We start from the raw sequence: 25,692 nt of genomic DNA on the forward strand, positions 1-25,692 counted from the left end.
ATAAATAAATATAACAAGTGCATCATACAGTGTCGTTCGAAACATTTGCTGTATACATACATACATAAAATTAAATGTAGCTCTAAATCGATTGCTCTCAACCTTGGCAGGCCATTCTTTCAACATATCTATCGTACCCACATTATCACGATATCTCTTTTATTTGTTAACTTTAAACTATATATACATTCTGCTAGTGGCATTGACCACTTTGTTGTTTGTTAATTAAAAAAGTGCTTTCTGTCAAAAATTCCACTATTGGGTTATTAAAAAGCGCTAAATAAAATGATCTAGCTATGACCGTCCGTCTACCGCCTGTCTCTCTGCTGAAAACACGATAGAGCCCAAACAAAAGGATCTAGCTGGCAGACATTTCTCACAAATACTCTTTGTTGATAAGGTTTGCTTGCTATTGAAAATATCAGTCCATGACCCCCAAACAAATTTACAAATTTTGATATGAACCAACTTTTGAGAGGATCGGTTCATAATTGACCCTAATCCCTATATCAGAAAAATATTTTATTTTCAAATTAACATAAATTTCGAAATAACTCATTTAAAGTTTTAAGAAATTAATCACTCTATCAAATTCGGTACAGTTCGGCCCATAAGTTATTCAAGTCCACATAGAAGGCTATACAAGATTCTGCACAGACGAATATAACACTACTACTTTCAATTTAAAACGTTTTTAAAAATGTATTAATTTTGATTTTGTACGACACTGTAGGTACATACAAAAAATATACCAAATTTACCAAATTTATTGAATTATTTAATACTGAAATAATTATATTTAGATAAACAAAAATTTCAAATATTATTAAGTTGTGTAGTGTACAATGTTTATACAATTAGCATGAATAAACTGTATTATTTATATTTATTTACGTATAAAAAGAATCTGTATCTATTGTACATTAAATTTGTAAGATCAAAATTTATTTAAAGATACATACATACATACATATGTATATGTATATTATGTATTGTCTTTATGAACCAAATAATATTATATTATATTTTACATACATACAAATTATATAAATAAAATAAATATAAAAATAAACACAAACTAAATAAATACAAGTAAATTAAAAAAAAACTATATAGGTATTTATGGATTTTATTTCAAAATATAACAAAGAGTAATTTGTAAATTTGAATATGATAAATATAGAATAATGTGGGTGAACTGTTCTACATAGTGTCGTTTCAAGCAGCATTAATATTATGAATCCCTTTAATTTACACCACACATACAAATAAATTTAAATCCTATGATTTCTTTAATTCTAAAGCAAAATCCTTATTTTTTATTTCAAGGCTGTTCTACAACAATGTTTCTATGTATGTTTGCCAACATAATGTCATACAATATAACTTTGAAATAATGAGTAAAATCTTTAGAAAGCTCATAAAACCATCAGTAAAAATAATCAATGCTGCTGAATTTCAAGCCGTAAAACACATGAGTGAGTGAGTGATAACGTTAAAGAATATAAAACATAAGCATTTTTTAACGATCAAAAACAGACATCATAAAAAATTTACACTAAGAATACACAAAGTGTTTATTTTATCACAGCAAATACGAATGTTGGAAAAAAGGAAATACTGTCTATGGATATACATTAGGGTGATCGATTCTTCGACATTTTTTAGAAACCGGTTTTCGGTTTCTTCGAAAATATGCAATTTAATATAAACTGGTTTCGGTTTTTTCAAAAAATATTGAAACGATTTATTTATTAAAATAATAGTTATTAAAACAAAAACAGTTCATGGAAAATCATAACACAACAAAAATGAGATCATATAACAAAAAATAAGCCTTTTTAGAATGATTAAAAACTGTTTAATTCTAATTTTGATTATTTCTATTAACCTTCACAAGGTCTTTGGATCAAATTTGACCCATGCTGAAATTAAAATTAAATTTTTTCTAAAAGTGAGTGGTTGATATTTTATGAATTTTATTTAATTGCAAATGTCAACAACTACGTTAGGTTTTTAGAAACATAAATTGGCCAAAAAAAATATCTCGATTTTTTTTTTTGTTTTTATTTTCTCAATATCTGGTTAACGTTTTTCGTAATGATAAACCTCCAATTAACATTTTTTTTGTATGAGAATTGTCAGTTTAACGTCACGATAAAAAATAACCAGAGATTGTGAAAATGGGGGTCAGTGAACTTGTAGGACATATAGTTAACAAAGCTTTGAGTACGTTTTTAAGCTTTCCAGATCGCTTGTTACGTTTATATATGTAAATATAAAATAGTTGGAGTATTTGTTTTAAAAAAGTTTTTGGGATTTGAAATATTTTTTAAAGTTTTTAATACACCAAAACTCATAAAAACACACTTTTAAAAAAACCGGCTATTCGAAGAGAAAAACCCGGTTTCTTCGATATTCAAAATGTGGGCTTTTCAAAAAAACCGGTTATAACCGGTTATTATAAACCGGACCGATCACTCTAATATACATATAATATATACGAGTATTTACATTAGACTTGCCCTTAAAACAGTTGATTATTTTCTTTGGATAGGTCTCATCGTTTCATATAACAAGGACACGTGCAATTTATACTATCATATAATTTTCTATACAAATATAGTACAGATTTATTACAAAGGATCGGGGCCACACTAATGTACATATAAAGTACAAATAGAACTCATGATTTAAAAAGAAAATGTAATTTTCATTTGGGTCATCAGAGTGTGTTTTAAATGTATTTCGTTTGTATTTTTATTTTACTTATTATTACCAGTTTGACTTTATAACTCTTATAAGAAATACATGGACATAATTTATTTTGTTTTTACAAAGATATGTCATACTTCCTAGCTTAATTCAGGCTAAAATTTAGGAAAAATTAATATTAAAAAATAATTATCAGAAAAACCTTTTTACAATTTTATTTGTTTAAAATTTTTTAGTACTCATCACAAACAATGTAATACAAAATAATGAGCATTATTTAATTCAGACTTTTATTTTTTAAAGCAATTATATATGTACATTTATTAATGACTATTAATCCAGGTCATATGTACCACCTTTGTGTGGAGATCTGTTTTATGTCGCATATTTTACTAACAACAAATTTCAAACTAGTCAAATAATAATAATTGTATATTTAGTTGGATGCATTTAATTCGTAAAATTCAACAATTTATAATGGCCGATGAAAAATGTTTGAATTTTCTACAAATATTTGCCGCAGTATTTATTATATTTTTATCTGCACAAATAATACGTATGTATGTATTTACAATGTACATTAGACAGGCCCTTAAAAAATAGATTTGCTTTGGATAGGTCTTATTTTGTTCATTAGCAGCTAAAACTAACTACTGCAAAATTTAAGTGCAATCGGATAACTAGAACACGTGCCGGAAATCGATTGAAAGTTGTAAAATTGGTTAAATAATGGTACTTTTTCCGATAGCTTAAAAAAATTCCATATTTGAATACTGTTTTTTAAACATTTGCAATAAACCTAAGCTTCTAGAGAAAATTATCTTTCTAACAAGGTATAAAACAATAATTTCGAATGAAAAATAACAAAGTTATACGAGTTTTATCTGACTAAATATTGAGCAAAAAGTGCTAGTTTACTCATATTTTACTCGCATTTCTATTGTTGACATAGTTGTTTGCATAACTTTTGCATGCAAAACAGTGAGCAAATAATACAAAAATATCGTTTTTCTTGAATATATGACGTAGGGAAATGCTAATAACTTGGTTATTTTTTAACTCGATGTTCAAATGATGTTGCTTTATACCTTGTTGGAAAGATAATTTTCTCTAGAAGTTTAGGTTTATTGAAAATGTTTCAAAAACAGTTTTTAAATAGGGAAATTTTTTAAGATATCTGAAAAAGTACCATTATTTACCCAATTTTACAACTTTCAATCGATTTCCGGCACATGTTCTAGTTATCCGTTTTCATTTAAATTTTGCAGTAGTTAGTTTTAGCTACTAACGAACAAAATAAGACCCATCCAAAGCAAATCTATTTTCTAAGAGCATGTCTAATGTACATATATATTTAGTTACTACAAATTAATATTGTAACCATTCACAAAACTCTGTAATAGTGTTTTTTTCAACTTTTATTTTGTCACGTAAAATTTACATTTTATTATATTCAGAGGGAATGTGATTTATTTTATGCTTTGCAGGTTTTGGTTGTCACAAAAGTGAGAAAAGAATTTAATTTAAAGTTTTTGCACAAATAAGTGACAAATAAATATTTAAGCAATTTTAAGATGAATTTAAACAAAATTGTTAAAATAAAAATTGGTATTGTTTTTTAGTTTAATTTAAATTTGTTGTTTTCTTTAAATTTAAAAAATACACGAAAAATGCATAATAATTTCCACTTTTAAATAAGCTCAACAATATTACTTATTACACACATATGTATGTAGATAATACGTACATTTCACTTTAAAGTGTTGTACTTAAAATGTATAAATAAAATGGCTATTTTTTACTATGTACATCAAAGTTAGAGGTTGTGTATAATTTACTGCCTAGATTTGTTTCATAAATGTTACAAAAATTAAACAAATCTTTTTAATTTAATGACCTCCATTCATATAAAACTCTAAAAAAAAATACTTTGCCTCTAAATATCATTAATTTCCAGTAAAGTCTAACGAAATCTTTAAAATTTCGGGCACGTTTTCCTTTTAAAAAGTGCTTTACAAAACATTTAATTTTCTTTAGCAAAATCTTTATTAAAAGGTTATTACCATGAAAAAAATTTCAAGACATAAATGGCACTAAAATGGGATGGACGACGGCACTTCTTTTTTATTTTTTTCGTGGCAGAAAGAACTTCGAACGATGTTTTTTTTTATCAAGTTAAGGTTGCTTCTTGTAGTATTTCATAGATAGTGTCACACAATATGTTTGTGTAGAAAAAAGGTAATTTAGGAAATGACAAATGACTTTATCATTAAATGAGACTTATTAAAATACTTAACATGAGGAGACGGAATAATAATACTTACTACATTATGTTAAATAAACTCCCATCCCAATAAACCAGAGAACGATATGGTAGTGAAAACCATATTATATTATGGGGACGATTATTTTATTATTGAAAATGATGTTATCATAATATCGTTTTCAAATATTTTGCTTCCAATAGAATAAATAAATAAACCACAAAACATAGAGAAATATACATAGAGCGGAAACTCTCCTGTAAAAGCCCTAACTCAGTTTTTTTTAGTTTCCGCCACAAACATTTGAAAAAAACTTCAAACTGAAATAAAATTTAAATAAAAAATTTACAAACAACATACGAAAGCTGAAAACAAAATGAATACAAAATCTTTAAATTGTGGGTAATAAACAAGGGAAATCTGACGTCACACAACCTGTGTTCCTATTGGCTAATAGTCAAGTAATTTTAATTCCAGGGTTGCAAACTCTCACATAATACATACAATTGTTAGCAAGAAATTATAATTTTCACCTATGGAACAGACTTGGCAACCCATAAAAAGGAACATTTACGTCATCTAAAGGGAAATCATGCGCATGGCGTAATCTTTAGTTTATCATTCTTGGGTAATAAATACATACGCGAACCTTTTTATAGTATTATGGTTAATTGAACTGTGTGAAATCTTTGAAAAATTCAAAATATTTGCAAAAAAATATGTATGTACATGTGATCTGAATAATATGGAAATTATGATTTGTGATGAAATATTGTACTTGCACTTACTCGCAAAACTCTACATACATACGAATCAGGGTGGACTTTATATCACTGCAATAGTGTTGCAAAAGTCTACATATGAATTCTACTTCTATGCTACATTATTATGATAAAGACATTATTTTCATAATTGATTTTATAGTAGCTGCATGTGTAAGATTTGTTGGTGCTAATATTTTATTAATATAACGAATCTGAAAATGGCAAAAAGAAAGGAAATATCCACCGACATTGGAACATTTGACAACTAATGTTCCAATGTCGGTGGATAGTAAAGAAAAATCTACGGCAAACGTGGAGAAAATCGTTAAGGCATACAATTCCAAATAAAGTAGCGGAGAATTAAAAAAAAAATATCAAAAAAGGCTATGGATGTCGATGCAGATACAACCGCTGCTTTAACAAATCAGTCGTGCATGTCCAGAAAAAAAGTTCATTAGTGCCACAAAAAAAGTTCCCGACTTCTTCTCAGGCTCATGAAATATTATATTACATTAAAAATGTAGACTGTGTCGTATACGCAATATTAACTATTCCACAAAAATTACCATAAAAATCAAGATTGGCAACCAAAACGAATAACGGCATTGGTATTAATTTTATTATTATTTCGGTATCGGTAACGATATTTAAATTATAACGGTATCGGTATACAACTAATATATCGGTATTTATACCGGTATTAATATTAAATGCATCAAACCTAACAAAAAGTTAAAAAAAAACGAAATATATGTAATTACATTTTTTTATTTAATATTTCAATAAAAAAAATATGCATTAATGCCCTTTTAATGTTTAGGAACACAAAAGTAATTACAAATATTTAATATTTAAATTAGAAAATATTTTGTTAATTAGTATTTATTTAATACCAATCGAGGTAAAAATATAAACATCTTCTGATTGTATTACAGAAACAAAAGCAATTTTCGAAATAAAGAGTCTGAAAAACCATATACTTGTATTCAGTTAAATAAAACTCAAACCGTTCAATTTATAAATTCTCAAATATACGTAAATTTATTCAACTATTGTACAAATCCATTACATATGAAAATATTGGCATATTACTCGGTATTTCAAAATTTATCCACTTTTTCCGGACATCCTCTCATTAAAGATTTTATAGTTGCTTCCGTTACCTTTTTGAGGATATGGTCCTAGAAGAGTTTCTGATAGAAGTGTTCGGTGCTCTCCGAAAGAGTTGTTCGAATTCTTTTGTTTTACCAATATCTATTAAGACTTGTTTTCTTCCTGATCCAGATTTTCTTTCAATGTTCAAGTCTTCCTTATACATTTAATGGCTTTTGAACCTTCAACCTTCAAATCTGTTGCCGAATTTTTTTAAGTTTTAATTATTTTTTCACTCTTTAATACTATTATCGGATATCGCCTAGATGCTTGAAATTTTAAAATTAAGAACATTAAATTCGAATCTATAAAATATCTAAATTCGCTAATAACATTGCCAATAACCGTTTAATCAAGAAAAAGAGCTCGATCTGTGATCACTCATATTTCTTAACGAAAATCGATTTTTTATATAAAAACTCAAAATATCTAAATTTGCTAATAACTTGGCCAATAAGCATTTAATCAAGAAAAGAAGATCGATCTGTGATCACTCATATTTCTCACCAAAATTCGATTTTTTATATAAAAAATCAAAATATCTAAATTCGCTAATAACATTGCCAATAACCGTTTAATCAAGAAAAGGAGCTCGATCTGTGATCACTCATATTTCTTAACAAAAATCGATTTTTTATTTTATAAAAACTCAAAATATCTAAATTCGCTAATAACTTGGCCAATAAGCGTTTAATCAAGAAAAAGAGCTCGATCTGTGATCACTCATATTTCTTAACAAAAATCGATTTTTTATATAAAAACTCAAAATATCTAAATTCGCTAATAACTTGGCCAATAAGCGTTTAATCAAGAAAAAGAGCTCGATCTGTGATCACTCATATTTCTTAACAAAAATCGATTTTTTATATAAAAACTAAAAATATCTAAATTCGCTAATAACTTGGCCAATAAACGTTTAATCAAGAAAAGGAGCTCGATCTGTGATCACTCATATTTCTTAACAAAAATCGATTTTTTTATATAAAAACTCAAAATATCTAAATTCGCTAATAACTTGGCCAATAAGCGTTTTATCAAGAAAAAGAGCTCGATAAGTAATCACTAATATTTCTAACCAAAATTTAATTTTTTATATAAAAACTCAAAATATCTAAATTCGCCAATAACTTGGCCAATAAGCGTTTAATCAAGAAAAGGAGCTCGATCTGTGATCACTCATTTTTCAGACCAAAATTCAATTTTTTATATAAAAACTCAAAATATTTAAATTTGCTAATAACTTGGCCAAGAAGCGTTTAATCAAGAAAAAGAGCTCGATCTGTGATCACTCATATTTCTGACCAAAATTTATTTTTTTTATATAAAAACTCAAAATATCTAAATTCGCTAATAACTTGGCCAATAAGCGTTTAATCAAGAAAAGGAGCTCGATCTGTGATCACTCATATTTCTTAACAAAAATCGATTTTTTATATAAAAACTAAAAAATTTAAATTTGCTAATAACTTGGCCAATAAGCGTTTATTCAAGAAAAGGAACTCGATCTGTAATCACTCATATTTCTGACCAAAATTTAATTTTTTATATAAAAACTCAAAATATCTAAATTCGCCAATAACTTGGCCAATAAGCGTTTAATCAAGATTACATTGATTTACATTGGTTTTTAACAACAAACTTAGGTTCCTTGTCTCTCAGTAGCGCTTTATTGTCCTATATGAATAAAAATTATCATTCAATAATACGTTTTTTTTCTTTTTAACTTTTTTCTCACAAATTCACAAATCGAACAAACGCATTTTTTTAACTTGGACACTGTTAATAAAAATCGGCCCAAAAATATATAACACTTCGCTATCTTTCCATTAGAAGTTTCAAATATTGAAAAAAATTTACCTTTGACCTTCACGATTTAAGGGTTAACATTTTCCGATTTTAGTAAAACTTTCAGACTAGGTTTAAAATTACCTGGTCTATAATATTCTGAATATCTTTTACTTAAATATCATAACAGTAAGGAAATTCGGTTGATTCGCCAAAATATGGCCAAAAAAATTAGTTTTTCTCGAAAATCGCAAAATTTAAATCGCAGGTACGGAAAAAGTATAGGAGATATTGACTTTCTTTTTTTCACATTTTTATTCCCTATTATGTTGTAAATAAATACCTATGTGATGATCAAAAACTTCTGAAATTTGTTTAACAAAATTTTTAAAAATTTGAAATTGGAGTTTTGAAACTGCCGTTAAAAAAAATATTTTTTTTGGATATTCCTGCGAATAGGTTAACGTTATCCTACGAAGACAAAAACTCATATACAAGTAAATATGGATATATTTTAAATAAAAATAAGCTTTTATTTTAATATTTCTCAAAAAATGTTAATTTTGTTCCTATATTTCTTGTTCTAGTGGCCTGAGACACGTTAATGGCCTGGCGATTTTTTAATAACTTTAACATTTTTTAACCAATTTTTGTGTTTTATATCTTATTAGAACGACAATTACGTACAGATTTTTTTCCCTTGTAAAATGCACCTCAGAACTAAATCGCAAGTCGGCACGGGTTGCAATCATGATAGAAAGACAAAATTTCATATTTAACTATAGTTTTATATATATAAAAAAATAGAGGGTATGAGTTCCAAAAATGTACATACATAAATGATGTTGGATATAAAGAATTTTTCAGTTTAACGAAAAGGTCTGACATCAATTATGTATATAAAATTCGTTACAACGAGCTTTGCCTGTATACATTTATTATTTTTTACAATTTGTTATTAATATTCTTCATTGTACAGCTTTAATGAACAATTTCTGGACAATATAAGTTATGCTGGGCTGTCCTTTATAAGGAACATCTTTATATGTTAGTCTCATATAAACAAGATATTTTTTTATTTATGTACCTTAAGAAAAAATCATTAGTTTTTATGTTATAAAGATGTAATGAATTGATTAACTTTATATGACTTAATGAAAACAATATAAATTCACAATAGTAGTGTTCGCGTACTTGTTAATTTGTAATAATTTGTGCAAATTATCAGTGGAGTTACTGGATTATGTTCGTTTACATTTAAAAACTTGTAACGAGAGAGCAAGAGAGTGTTAAAAGTGACAGTTCATAGATAGAGAACATGATATTTTTTAGTGGATATTTTTTTGTCCAGTAAAAAATATCAACGTAAAAATATGTTTAAAACATATGGTTGCAAATATAAACAAAACTAAAAAGTTGAAAATTAATACAATTTACAAGTTTGCAAAGTAAAGATGTAAAATAACACAATACAAACGTTTTGAATTGATTTATAATAAAAAACAACTTATTTTTACAAATTGTTGTTCGCGTACATTTTTTTGTAATTTTTCAGATTGAGAGTAATTTATTTTTACTCTCTAAAATAAAGTTACTGGATATTTTTTACTGGACAGTACGCGAACACACCTAATGTCAGTTATCATCTAAATTGTATTAATGAAGTTTTGGATGATAAGATTTGACACATTCATATTCCTCTTATGTTTTCTAAAAAGCAATTAAATTGTGTATTTTTATATTGCGATTAAAAATTTTATGAAATTGGCATTTTACGCATTAATGGTCATTTGTACCATTTTCTTTTACAAATACATATACACAAAATAAGTTTAAAATATAATTAGTATCCCAGCTAGCATATTTTGGAAATTTTAATCAAATTCGAGTAATTTTTGATACTTCAGCGACTGTCAAATGCTTAAAAAAATCGGAAGAAACTTTTAGGTGGCCATAATGTACTTATGTGCATTCAAAACAATTTAGCCCCATTTGAACATTTATGTGCAACACGTAATTAAAAAAATACGTATTTCTTATTATTTTATGAAAATAAATTAATTTTCTTCATACTTTTCATTTTTTCTTTATTTTCTTTGTATACAATAAACAAACTTACGGAATGTGCGACCAGCTCCGTTCTTTGCATGGCGTAATGATTATAAGGTGTATGCGTTACGGCAACAAATACAACAATACAAAAACAAATAACTTTTATAGTGTCAAAAACAACTGACATAATGTATACAAACTACAGCAAAAAAAAATTTTGACAAGATTGAAGTTGTAAACAAACTCGAGCAAAAAAATAATCAGCTGTTTGATTAATGTCACCTTGTATATCATTACACCATGGTTCTTTGCTTAAGCAAATACAGTTGCTTAAGCTGACTTAAGCTAGTGTATGCATATTATAGTTGGGCCTTTAGCATTTCGATTAGTCACCCAATCTGTAATACTAAAATACTTATACATTTAATATTATAAACCAAATGAGAATTATATCAACTCATTTTAGCCCAGCCAACATCTTTTGGAGTATCTTCTAAAAGAGTCTTTTATGAGCCTCTTTTCTAATCACTTTTGGCTGATATTTGATAAGTATTTAGGAATCATTTTTGAGTTATTTTTTAAATTGTTGTCCTGTTACAAACAAAAACCATAGTACATGAAACAATTTTTGATCTTCCAACTGCGTGAAATATAATTAAAAAAAATATTTGTAAACAATCATATTTAGAACACCTGAATGATCTATTTATGATTGATGTAAATTTTGTTATTGTTTTTCAAATAAATTACTTTTTAATTATTAATGGGCATCATTTTCGAATCATTGTTTAAGCGTACTACTTATTAATCAGTCTGGCTGACTTCCAAAATGTTAGTTGCTTTGTATTTGAACAAAGTATACTGTTTCATAATGCCGGCATACAAAATGCTTACTGTGTATACTATTTCAAAATGCCGAAAATGAGTATTTTGAACGCAGTAAAAAAGCAATCACGCATCGGTTTTATAGTTGATGCTTTCTTTGACAATTTTTTATTTACGCACACAAATAAAAAAGAATATAGAAAATGGCCGACTCACAAATGGAAGTAATATTATTTTTTTTGGATAAAAAAAACTTAATATAAACTCCAAATAATTACTTTAATATATTTTTCAGTCAAAAAAATGATAATTTGCATTATGTTCATTTCATATCGTAAATGTAAACAAAGTATATACATATTTGCATTGTTTAGGAAGTTTAAATATGTACATATTTAAAATACCGTAGGAGAACTGCTTACAAACTTTGCATTGATACATTTTGGAAGTCAGCCTTTTTGATCACCAAAAGTACTCAAAAAAGACTCGGTTTGGTGATTTTTGCAAAAACAATCTTCCAAATGCTATCTAAATTATTGTTGAAAGTGTCAACAAATAACTGTCCAGTTAAATTCACTAGTGGTAGTCATTCTCGTGGAATTGCCCATATTTGATTGAGTTTTTCTAACTGTTACTTGTGTGTGTAAACGCTAGGTAAGAAATATCTCCCTTTATTCCATGATCAACAACTTGCATAAAATTAACGGAAATTAATAATAAAAAGTATTCAATAAGGTGAAGTTACGAGCACAGCTGATTTTTGTTTATTTATTTATGTTGTGTTTCAAAGTGTCAAAAATTTGTTTACTGTTTGTTGTTGACATTCGAAATATTTAAAAAGAAAATAAAAAACTGAAAATTGTTTAAATAAATTTGTTCAAACAAAAACAATAATATTTGCAAAACCAAAATAAGCAGTATTGGAAATTGTTTGGTGAAAATGCATCAATTTATAGCTTTTGCTGAATTTCAATACTCCTTAGAAGAATTTGGCTGTGTATTTTGGACGTTGTTTTGTATTTAAGACAGACAGACGGACATACATAAATGGATAGTTAGATAGTTCCGCTGGAATCATTTTGCTTTCTATCCCCGCTCGCCGTTTTTAATATTAAATCTTTAAGAAAAAAACATTGTTAGAGCAAACTTTGTTTGTTTTTAATATTTTTCATATAAAAACTTATAATTTTTTTATTTTTTAATTGTTTGTTTTTATATATTTTTTGACATTTTCAATCCCTTGACAAATAACAAATATTGTCTTTGTTGTATTTGTTGCCGAGACGCTCTCACCTGATTAATTAATACGCCTTGGTATAACTGGAAATTGGAATTATGGTTTATTAAAAAAACACCCAACCAAGCAAGAAATAACGAAATAAATTTGCAGCCGAGTCATAAATGATTTTGGGACGGTCATGATCCAGTCAGCATGGAATTAATAACGCCAATGGGGGAAGGAGTAGGTAAGCTTACATCGTTAGTATACAAACATAACTAACGGGAGGGATATTTATTTATTAACATTCACGTGGCTTTAACACTTTTTATGTAATATGTACTATGTTTACTATATATGTAATCTGTAGTAGATTTCTTTGTGTCCCTCCTTTTTACTGTTTGTTTTGATTAATACGATTTCATATTGTCAAATGTTCTTCTTATGTTATATAAATCATATACAAATTCACTCACACCTACACAACCATATTATTTATTAGGGGTTGCTACAAAAAACGTCTATGATTTCCAATTTTTACCCACATCATCTTTTAAAATCTAATGGATTAAGGAAAATGAAATTCCTTTTGGCTTTGTTGCATAAAAGTTTGCGACTTTCGTGGTGAAATAAAATGTAATAAATTTAATTGAATGAAGCAAATAAAAAATTATTTTTTAAAACAAACTGAAGAAAATTCCATCTCAAGTAAAGTTAGTGTAGGAGTGAACCAGTGTTATCAGATTAGGGGAAAATAAACATTTTAGTTTTGAAAGAAAATTATCAAATTTTTTTTACTAGTCAAAATCTCAAAAACGTGTGTGTTACAGGCATTTATTTCAGGTCCTTCTATTTGTAGTGTCATTTCAGAAAGAACATACTGAAGAATTTTTATCATACTTTTTTAAACAGTTTGCCATTCTTTAAAAAAGGTGAAATTTTTTACATTATTCTACAGAGTATGAGTTGAAATACTAATAATTTTGGCTATTTTATTTGATGAAATGGTACAAATAAAGCTTACATATATATCGTACATATGTATATTATTTAAATGAATAATCATATTAATTAAAATACAATTATTTTTTTATATTTTTACTACGTACTTTTGGGATAGGGAAACACCTGGGAATTTTTGGGTATAAAATATATTTTTTGGGGAAACAACAATGGCGTTTCTTTCGTTTGTTCTGTTCATATGAAGCAATCCTAATAATTATTATAACCAACCAAAAACCCTCCAACCATCACCAAACACACAACATCATCATGATAAACACACATACACAAACTATGAAAAATGAAGGACGATTACAAGGATACATTCTCTACATAAATTTTTATGGTTTTTTTTTGTATAACCAACACTCAGGGGATACCCCTATATATGCAGTGCATTGTGTTGATGTTAGGAAATAAAGTTGTGAGAAGGAGGAAAGAGGGAGTAGTGTTTGTTGACGTTTGACTTGAATTGATAAATATTATAATCCGCCGGAAATACGTTGGCAGGTAGTAGATTCCACAAACGTATGGTGCGATCGGTACTCAAATTAATAGCAAATGAATCCAAAAGCTTACATCTGAAATTCGAGTAAAACTTTATTTTCCTTCATTCCCTTGAATGGTTCGCGTTCGTTCGTTCAGCAGTTGTATTTCTAAATGATCCATTTCATACATACCTCCTACTGGTTATAATACATCCACCCCTAGGTGGTGATCTGCTATGGTCTCCATCATCGTTCAATATCATTTCGGTTAAAGCTGCCTGCCTTATCACGGGCAGACACATGTCATTTTTTCAATTCATTAACAATAATAACCATTTTTAAAATAAAGAGAGCCAATATTAACCAGATCACTTGGGTCCATGATTGGTGCCTTTGTGATACTCTAAGGATCATGATCAGGTCTTCAAGAGGTCCTTCGATAGATCAGGGCAAAAACAGAGGAGATGATTGTATGGATTGTATGTTCAGTCTCCTAGCATGCGCATAAATAAAAATGAGCGGGGAATGAGCCATATGGTTTGAATTCTTTATAACTTTTTAATTATTTTTTCAGTGTTTTTCTCAGCATTAATAAATGATATCATGGCCATTACACCCCAAATTTTGCGAAAAGTTATTAAAAATATGTTAAAAAGTGCACGTGTATGCGAAGCAGAAAATGGCCATCACTTACAGGACATCGTTTTTCAAAGCTAATCGAAAAAAATTACCCAATGACATACTGTATTTAAAAAAAATTAATAAAATCGCATAAATAAAAACTTTGATATTTTTTTAAGTTTTAAAATGACGTCGGAATAAAAGTGAATTACAGCAAAATATATCGAACGAATACTTAGTTATTCAAAAACTAAAACCACAAATAATTTTCTCGGAAACCGCCGTAACCACCACATGCATCAATTTTTTGGATTTCGTTTGGTGATTTGCTAAGTTTTTGTAATTCTTATTTGGTTCATAAAAAATGGGATAAAATGCAAAAAAATTAACTTGTGAATAAATCATTAAAAAAAATCAGAAACCAATAAAATTTATCCAGTAAAAATTATCCAGTAACTTTAATTTAGAGCGTAAAAATACATTTACTCTCAATCTAAAAAAATATCCAAAAAGTACGCGAACAACAATTTGTAAAAATAAGTTGTATTTTATTATAAACTAGTTGAGCCGCCCGGCTTCGTCCGGTTGCATTTACTAATGATAGTTCTTCTAGTTTCTGCAACCCACTGTTCTTATTTATTTGCAAATAAAATATATAAATTTGCACTCCATACTTTAGGGAGCTTTTTTATTACAGTTGACTGGCCTCAAAAAAATTTCCGAGTTTTACCCGAATTTTTTTAATTTTTTACTTTACAAACCATCTCCTGAAAATTTCGAATCGAATAGAAAAAAAATCAGCCAAATCGCTCCAGCCGTTCTCACGTGATGACATTACATACATGGACCATTTAATTTTTATATACATATATAGATAAACTTAAAACGTTTGTTTTGTGTTATTTTACCTTCTTTTCTTTGCAAGACTTGTAAATTGTGTTAATTTTCAACTTTTTTGTTTTGTTTACATTTGCAACAATTTGTTTTAAACATATTTTTCATGTTGATATTTTTTACTGAAAAAATATCGGAATTCCGTAACTTCCAGTGATATTTTATACGAATTATATCGCGCGAACACAACTAATGCGAGGGTGGTAAGATTATTCACCACACAAAAAGTTACATGAAAATGAACGGCAATACCGGTATGAAACATTTCCCTGCCTTACCTTTGTTTTGCACTGTTTAACCGTACCAAAACAGGCGGTTGGTGTCTTTGATATACCTGAATCAGAAACAAAAACCATAAAATTTAAATGGAAATTTTGTGTCTGGCAATGATGCGGCAACTAGTTTATTGCAATTTTGCAACTCTGTAAGAAATTTGCTAAAATTTATTAACCGTTTGTTTTCTTCACATACGTGTTGACGTTTCTAGCGCAGCTGTCAAAATAGTTGCAAGCACGCTTCCAACAAAACGGAAAAAGCGGAAATTTTTATACGAAATTTATACAAACATTTAACCGAAAAACATAAAAAGTATATTTTTAAAAGGTGTTTAGTTTCAGTTATTAAACATATTTTAACTCGAGAAACGTCAAATTAGACCATTTTTGTGTAGGAGATATATAAAAAATCGCTACCTATTCCAAAACAACGAAAGAAAAATAAAAGAAGAAAAAATGCCGAGTGATACAGTTGCCAAAGTATGTGGTGTCGTGGTGGTGTTAAATAATTTTTCATCTGTTAATTAAAATATTCTTTATTGCATTATTGTAGGTTCAGGAATATAAAGATTCTTTAATTAAAAAGGCGGAGCAATTAATAATTCAAGGCTTCCCAGAGAAAATTGTGGAACTTAACGAGCTTTTGGATACTCCCATGTTTAGTGAACGTAACTTTACTGAAGTTCACCAAGACTTAAACATTCCAATCCCAGATCCAATCGTTGTTAGTAACAATGGAGCTAATGAAAGCAACTCCGCAGCTGGTGGTGGTGATGCTGACGATGAACCAACAGCCAAGAGGCCACGTACTGACAATCCATTAAATTCCGGCACTAAAGTTATGTACTTGCCAAGTGGTAGTGTTCCCTGCAATGCGCCGTTATGCGAGATGATTAAAATCGTTAAACCAATTATACGCAAATTGGTTGAAGACTGTGAGTTTTCATGTTTTGAAAATTTAAATGGAATGTTTATTTGAATATTTTTTATTTTTAGCAAATCTGCTCAAGATGTGGATTTCATTTATGATTCCTAAAATTGAAGACGGTAACAACTTTGGCGTTTCAATCCAAGAGGATACCTTGGCAGAAATTCAAACAGTGGAATCTGAGGCGGCTGCATTTTTCGATCAAATATCCCGCTATTTCCTATCAAGAGCTAAAGTTGTGTCAAAAGTGGCTAAATATCCCCATATTGACGATTACAGACGTGCAGTGGTTGAATTGGACGAAAAGGAGTATTTAAGTCTGTGGCTTGTAGTTTGCGAAGTGCGAAATCGTTATTCATCACTACATGATATTGTAATTAAAAATATGGAAAAACTTAAAAAACCACGTTCCTCAAATGCCGAAAGTCTTTACTAATACGATGGATGGAGCAAAAAATCTTGTTAAACAAACAAAGCCGTTCTCAAACTTTCTGTATTTACAAAAACAAAGATTGAGAAAATTCAACCATAAATTTATAAGAACCCCAAAGGAACAGTAATCCTGTTGTAATACAACTTTGTTTCTTTTCAATAATTTAACAATATTTCGTACTATTACTACCCATAACGAAAAATAAATTCAAAATTTACATTTTAATGTTCTCCAGAAAATATATGTATACTGTTTATAATTTTATAATATAATTATAATATTTTACGTATATGTTAATAAGATCTATACTCTGAAGGTGTAAATTGAAATGCTTACTCCTTTATAAAACATGTACTTACCATCATCACAAATAACATTAATTTGCTTAAAACAAGGAAAACAAAAAGGTTTTATCAAAAATTATTTATGGGAATTCCAAATTGGTTTTAAAAAGTTTTAGTTTTCTTCTAAGTGTTTTATTATTTTATTGGATTGATAGTAGAACTAGCAGACAAACCAACGACCAATACATCGAGTTGGTATATTAAAAAAATTAAGAATTTTGGAGGAAACCCTTATCAGGGAACAAATCAAGATCCCAGTAACAGTTTATCTTATATATAAAAAGAAATGTACATTTTGATGTCACCACTAACTGCGAAAACGGGTCGACCGATTTTTTTATCAAATTTTCAGTGAATCTTCAGATTTTTGATTTTCGGTCTGTGGGCACAGGGGCGTGGTAAAATCAAATTTTTACACAAACCGCTAATGATTTCAAGGTAAAAAAAAATTTTCGAAAATTTATTTATAAATTCATTCGAGAAATAAATGTTTTTCTTCATTCCCAACGATCAAACAATGCTAATTTTAATTTCGTTGCTTAACATCATTCTAAAAATTTTAATTCACAGTGGTGTACTCTGAAGCGAATGATCCGAAAGTACAACTAATATAGTAAACAACGTCGACAAATCAGATTTCGTTCCCGCCGAACTTCAGCCAAATGCAAATGAATATTCAATCGTTGTCGGCTGTGGGAACGTGCAATTTTGATACCAAAAAATTATGATGTCAACAAGCTCAATGAGCGAATGAATTGAAACTGACTGGCGACACAATGAAATACAAATCGATTGACACAGTAATGAACGAAGAACAAGTCTCAATTATTCTACTGAAACATTGAAGGTTGGATCACAGATAATGTTTCTCCGCAACATAAACGCGCCAAAATTATGCAACGGAACACGATTGACCATCAAAAAATGTTCACCAAATTTAATTGAGGCAACTATCATTGTGATACTAGGCCTAAAAGTTAAGTGCTGAAAATTTGAGCCAAATCGGACAACGATTTCTGGACGCGCATCGACGTCAAAGTTCAGATATATGCAAAATTTTACTATTTATATGAAATAAATAGGTGAAACTCGATAAATTTCTGCATTGTGTTCTAGAAATATGTAGATTTAGTTATATTAATGAATATTACATTATTTTTTTTTTTTTTTGGAAATTAACTTTGGGTTAAAATTACCCAAAAACTGTATTATCTCCGAAATTCGGGAAAAATGCAAATTTTTCAGGTGTTGTAAAAATTTTGCTACTAAATAAATACTTTTGCAATTGCATGTAAAAGAATCGAAATGTGTACGTAATTATCGTTGTAATCTATATATATAAAAATGAAATGGTCCATGTATGTAATGGCATCACGTGAGAACGGCTGGAGCGATTTGGCTGATTTTTTTTTTATTCGATTCGAAATTTTCTGGAGATGGTTTATAAAGAAAAAAATAGATATTTTATTTGCAAATAAATAAGAACAGGCAGGTTTATGTGGATTGGAGAAACTTGAAGAACTAACATTAGTAAATGCTACCGGGCGAAGCCGGGGCGGTCAACTAGTGAGATATAAATGGCAAAATTTGGTTAAAAAATTTTAAATTCGCCAGACCATTAATAGAACAAGGAATTTAGGAAAAAAATAACATATTTCGAGAAAAATTTAAATAAAAGCTATTTTTATTTAAAATATATCCGTATTTACTTGTGTATGAGTTTTTGTCTTCGTAGGATACCGTTAACCTATTCGCAGGTATGACCAAAAAAATAAAATTTTTTAACGGCTGTTTCGAATCTCCATTTTCAATTTTTTATTGTGTATTTACTTGTGTATGAGTTTTTGTCTTCGTAGGATACCGTTATAGTCCGGGTAATTTTAAATACAGTCTGAAACTTTTACTAAAATTGGAAGACGTTAAACCTTAAATTGTGAAGGTCAAAGGTCAAATTTTTCAATATTTGGAATTTTTAATTAAAGGATTGCGAAATGTTATATATTTTGGGCCGATTTTAATGAATCACAAATTTTGTCTATTCGCTGCCAATACTGACTAATCACAACATTTCGTCTGATTAAAAATATGAAACTGATGATTAAAAAGCTTTCTCGATTTCAATTTTCAAGTTGTTTTAAAATAATTTTGAATAAAATACACATAATGAAACAATAGATTTATCGAATGTATTGAAATTCCTTAAAAAATAAAATGTTGAGATACTAAATCTTATTAATGACTGAATCATTACATTAGATCATAACATCTATTGATTAGAGATATGTTAAATTGAATCATTCACGTAATTTTTTATTTTTCTTGGCAATAAAATGCGATTGAAATGTCGTTAAACTCGTTATAGCGAACGAACACTGTTTAACGAAAATCAGGCTTATAAAAAAACAATTTTCGGTTAATCCACAAATCGGTCAGTTTTAAACAGTACTTACAACTCTTTGTGAAATAGGGTATAATAAGAATGCGATAAATAAAATAACTATTTTTTTTATTAAATAAATTTATTTTTATGTTTTGTTTTTACCATGTAAAAGTTAAACATACTATTCTTTAATTATATTACAATTAAATCAGTGCTTAATAAAATAAAACAACATTTTAATTTACATATAGCTTATTTAGGTAAAAAAGTAGAATTAAATAGCAACAAAGAAGGTGCTTTTTAAATTAAGTAAATCAATTTTTCTCAATAAATTAATTATTACACATTAAAATGTAAAAAGACACGTTTATTTTATGTACTTAAGGTTAATATTTACAAAAAGCATTTCAATTAGTTAACTTAAGAATTAATTGTTATTTAGTTTTCTATTCTGCAGGATAAACAACAAATGCCTGCCACTTTTGATTACATACATACATTTTTTATTCATTTAAAAAATAATGGAAAATTACACTCTGATTTTTTTAAAAGAAGTCTAAAAAAAAGTTGTATTTTATTGTGGAATTTTGTTTAAGTTTCTGTTGTGTAAAAGTGTATAAAAATCAGAGTGTAATTTTCCATTATTTTTTAAATGAATATCCTAACTATTTTTCTGATCTCTAAAATTTGTATACACTTTTTTAATTTTGTTTTGCATATTATTTATATACATACATATAAATTCAATTGAATATGTATACTTACTTTGTACACATGTAAATTACAGACAATTTACATTAGACACGTCCTTAAAAATTGTTGTTATGTTTTTGAGTACCTAAACATTTTGATAACAGGAACAAGCGCCGGAAATCAATTAAATGTTGTTATATTTTTATTTTAAAGAAATCACTCTTTCTAATAAATTATAAAAGGCTAATATCGAATAGAAATAAGCCAAGTTAATTTGGTTTTCCCAGACCACACATTAAGTGATGAGCTATTTTTTAAGGCCTAAGTTGGTTTAACACTTGAAAACGAATAACGAAATTAATGGTGGATTCTTAGCCTGTTAGTCTGCAATATTGGACTACAAAATTTATGAATTTAAAAAAAATATGTAAGCTGTTCTAGTAATAAAGTTTTAACCTATTATTCATTACACAACAAGGATACGGACACAATATTCTTAGTGACTAAAAACAGATAAAATAATTTGAAAATATTCACTTTCGATACGATCGAAATTACGAACTTATTGAATCTGGTTGGAATCATAATTTGACGTAAAGCAGCGATTAACTAAGGAGTGAGATCGAAAAATTCTTAACACACGTTTTTCATTACATTTTTTAACCCAAGTATTATTTGAATTTTTTTTTGATCAAGTTACCTTTGAAAAACATGTCAGTTATTATGTGTAATGTCAATTATATTAATTTTTTTGTTAATCTGATTAAAATGAGTGACCAGAAAAAAGTGCGTACTGAAATTATTAAATATTTTCAACAAAACCCAACTTGGTCTTACAAAAAGTTGGCCAAGCATACAAAGGTCTGCCGTCAAACTGTTTCCAATGTTATTAAACAGTACCGGGAGAACTTGTCAGTTGATAGAAAACCTGGTTCAGGTAGAAGGAATGGTCCACATGATGTTTCTAAAGCCAAAAAAATAGAACGCATTTTCAAAAGAGCTCCCAACACATCCGGTAGGAAAGCAGCCCGGTTAGCTCAGTGCTCGGACTATTTGGTACGAAAAGTTAAAGCTAATGCAGGTTTAAAAACATACAAGGCTCAAAAAGTTCCTGACAGGAACGCTACTAAAAATTTAGAGGCCAAAAACAGAGCACGGAAATTGAAGTCAAGTTTTATAAAAAAATATTCTTGCTGCATAATGGATGACGAAACGTATGTTCTGGCAGATTTTTCGCAACTTCCAGGTCAAAAATTTTATGTTGCTGATGCTCGAGGGAATGTTGAAGAAAAGTTTAGGACCCAAAAGCAGACAAAATTTCCCAGAAAGTTCTTGGTATGGCAAGCAATATGCAGTTGCGGCAAAAGAAGCCACTCATTTGTTACAACGGGCTCTATAAATACCGAAATTTACATCAAGGAATGTTTACAAAAAAGGCTGCTTCCATTCATAAGACTTCATAATGTGTCCACTTATTTTTGGCCTGACTTGGCATCCTGTCACTATGGCAAACAAGCCCTTGAGTGGTACAAGAACAATAATGTGGTATTTGTACCAAGAGAGGCAAATCCTCCAAACTGCCCGGAGCTAAGGCCAGTGGAGAGATATTGGGCTCTTGTTAAAAGAGAATTGAAGAGTACAAAAAAGGTGTCCAAAAGTGTGGTAGATTTTAAACGGAGATGGACTACATGTTCGAGCAAAGTGACAGAAAGCACTATAAAAACGTTAATGGAAGGGTTTCTGAAAAAGGTTCAAAATTTCATCACTAGTGATTAAAACTATAAAAATAATTTTTTTTGTAAATTGTAATAATAATTTCAATCAAATAAAAAAAAAATTAAAGCTGTAAGTTTAGTGGTTTCTTTTTTATAAACATATATGTATGTTAAGAATTTTTCGATCTCACTCCTTATTATTGGAGGTTGCTCCGAAAGCATTGAAATTTGCATGCCTAATGTATTGTAAATCGAATGTAATTCCATGCGAAATCGAATAATGGACTACTCCTCTACATTTTCAGAAGTACCCCTTGTACACATAAATTGTATACATATCCATTTCTGTACGGCGCTACGAACTAAGTCCCCAATGAACAAAGTCCCCAAACCGCAAATGTATTAAGGCTCCAAAATTTTATATGGAAAAAACCAACAACGAAATTTATTTTTTGGGGATTTATTTCATTTCTAATATTGGGGATTTAATTCATAATGAAATTATCAAAAATTGGCTTCGCTCAGAAATGTTATTTTGCAAAGGTTTCCTTTTCTGGGGTGTATCAAAATTTGGCTTCGCTCAGAAAAGTTTTTTTGCATTGCGCATTCTGAGCGAAGCCGGTTTTTGATAAAATCCAACAATTTTTAGTATGCAAAGACGGTTACTTTTTCATTTTGGTTGGGGGTTTAGTTCCTTCGGTTGGGGATTTATTTAAATTTTGGGGTTTTAATTCATTTGTGGTTTGGGGACTATGTTCATTGGAGACTTTGTTCGTAGCGCCGTTCTGTACATATTACTACTATTACTTAAATTTTTTTTATAAGTGATCACAAGATATCTTAATTCATAAATATTGTATATACTTGAATGTATATTGGACAGACATTTTAATATTAGAATACTATAAAATATTATTTAGTTTCGAGTTAATGTACAATTATTTTAAAATTCCTATTAAAAGCAGGGATGCGAAATTTAATTTGGAAAATTTTGATAAACTGTTTTGTATGAAATTTGTATTTTGTTTTGGAATTTAATGATAATAAATAACATTTGATTAACAACATATGTATCTCTAATTTTCTAAAGTAGATCAATTCGAATAACATTTCATCTTATTATTTAAATCTATTGAAATTCCTAGAATAGGGCAGTATTGGGTTAAATTGTTTAGTAATGAAATAGATAAATAATAAAATATCTACAACTTTAGAAGTTTGAATTAAGTTTAAATTTAAATGTAGAAACACAATCGGAATAGATCGAAGCATTAAGACATTGCTTTGGTGAAACATTTTAAATACAATGTTGGATGTGTAAATACATACATATCGAGCTGCCGCTGTTCAGTCACAATATCAATGTGCCTCTAACTTAATTTAATTCTTATAACATATAAACAGTTTTTTCTATAAGATTATTTTTGTTTTATGCTACAATAATTACAAAAGACTAAACTAGATTAACTGATAGTAATTAAATTAATAAAATATTACAATATTGAATTATGAAGTAAAAAAAAACTTTTGATAAAAATGGCACTGAAATTAGTGAATTTGTGTGATTCCTTCTTAAATTATCTACCTACGTACATATCGCACACCCAGTTCAAAAGTGACACAACTTAAAATTTTAATTTTTCAGAAATCGAAAATAAATACATATACCTATACCAATTGAAACATAATGAAAGACATTAGGGTTTTTTTAGCCACAGTTAACAACAACAGAATACACTGATATCTTCTGTATAGATAAACAAGTATATTGTGCATAGTTTAAGCGTAAAATTCATTTTTCGGGTTTATATAACCCTACAAATTAATTTTGAGTTGTGTCACTTTTGAACTGGGTGTGCGATATGTATGTTTGTAAGTTACAATTTATTTAGCGCAAAGTGCCCCAATCAATGACACAGCTCTCATCAATGTTTGTATCACAAATATTGTTGTTGTTATTAGTACTGATGTTGTTGTTGTTGTTTTGATTAAAATTATTCTCATAATCATTAGTAGTATCACTAGCAGTAGTAGTAGTAGTTTTGCCAAAGCATTTTTTGGGTGGCTTAGGCGTTGAGTGTTTTTGTTGTTGCAATAGGTCCCACCCAACAGTCCCTTGTTGTTAGAAAACTCGTTGATTGTTTTTAGAATTTAAAAAAGGTTTTTCTTCATTCATCTTTTCCAAATTGCCACTCAATGTAGGATCTGGTCTTCTTCTTTTGAAGAATCCACATTTCCACATGGCATAGGTAAAGAGGGCCAAAACCAGCAGTCCTCCTATAATGGCTAGAATTATAATCCACAATGGCAGTGAAGTATCTCTCTGTTGATCTATTAATTCTGGATACGCTCTTGTTTCCACCTGCAAAAGATATGAAATTATTTTATTTTATTTATTTTTTTCGATCAGTTTGAATTTGTTTTTACTTACCAGGAGGGGTTCGGCTGTCTGAGTTTGTTCTACTCTAAATTCCAGAGGAATTTGTACATGTGCTGTCGATATAATTCTAACTGCATCCGCCCTTGGGTGTTCAGAGACAAGCGTTGAATTCCAAAGTCTGGCTTTAACATACACATAGGCTTCAGTATTTGGTGGCATATTGTATATTTCACATATTATTTTAATACAGTTTGCCGTGGCCTTATTACAGTCCAATTCGACTATATCCCTTTTTTTATTTTTATGATCCCTTATATCCATAAATCTTTCCGGTCGTATGATTCTAGTTAATGTGTCTCTTCTTAGTCGATTTAGTGACGATGTTTCCTCGGTGTTTACCTGTTTGCTGTACGAAGACTTTTCATTGAAATTTCGGTGGCTAAAGTGGGACTTATTCATTGGTCTCATCATATATGGAGCTGGTCCCAAGAGAAGATCATCAACAATGTGGTTGGATTTCGATTTGGTTGTTAGCTTAAGCGGATTGATATATTCTGATGGCACAAAACATTCGCCCTGTCGCACATTCTCTATAACTGGCATTTCTTCCAAATAGAAAAGCCATTTATCGCGTTTATCTTTCTCACTAAACACCTGATAGGGCCAATAAATGGTCAACTGTACTTTCGGAGCCTTCCAAGGTCCTTCGTTATAGATCTAAAGAATATTAATGAATTGGCCATTAGTAAGTTGTTTGAAGAAA

The 25,692-nt window shown here is 28.8% G+C and overlaps 2 protein-coding genes across 2 annotated transcripts in view; one reads left to right on the top strand and one right to left on the bottom strand.

Moving 5' to 3' along the window:
- The first annotated feature begins 16,262 nt into the window (after positions 1-16,262).
- On the top strand, positions 16,263-17,823 carry REG (proteasome regulator gamma). The gene is made up of 3 exons (XM_065509143.1): positions 16,263-16,536; positions 16,610-16,991; positions 17,053-17,823. Exons 1-3 carry the CDS (start codon positions 16,513-16,515, stop codon positions 17,418-17,420), a joined length of 774 nt encoding a protein of 257 aa, XP_065365215.1. The 5' UTR covers positions 16,263-16,512; the 3' UTR covers positions 17,421-17,823.
- A 5,873-nt stretch (positions 17,824-23,696) lies between these two features.
- mew (multiple edematous wings) overlaps positions 23,697-25,692 on the bottom strand; it is an 89,129-nt gene continuing 87,133 nt past the window's right edge. The window contains exons 9-10 of the mRNA XM_065509967.1: positions 24,981-25,646; positions 23,697-24,911 (exon numbers count right to left, since the gene is read on the bottom strand). Of these exons, the coding sequence (XP_065366039.1) occupies positions 24,672-24,911; positions 24,981-25,646 (906 nt within the window). The 3' untranslated portion in view covers positions 23,697-24,671. The remainder of the gene's footprint in view (positions 24,912-24,980; positions 25,647-25,692) is intronic.

The sequence above is a fragment of the Calliphora vicina genome, chromosome 4 (assembly GCF_958450345.1).
Source record: "Calliphora vicina chromosome 4, idCalVici1.1, whole genome shotgun sequence".
Taxonomy (NCBI): domain Eukaryota; kingdom Metazoa; phylum Arthropoda; class Insecta; order Diptera; family Calliphoridae; genus Calliphora; species Calliphora vicina.

Coding starts and splice junctions, on each gene's coding strand:
- REG (XM_065509143.1), top strand. CDS start 16,513: ATGCCGAGTGATACAGTTGCCAAA. Junction 16,537..16,609: donor CGAGTGATACAGTTGCCAAA/GTATGTGGTGTC, acceptor GCATTATTGTAG/GTTCAGGAATATAAAGATTC. Junction 16,992..17,052: donor ACGCAAATTGGTTGAAGACT/GTGAGTTTTCAT, acceptor TTTTATTTTTAG/CAAATCTGCTCAAGATGTGG.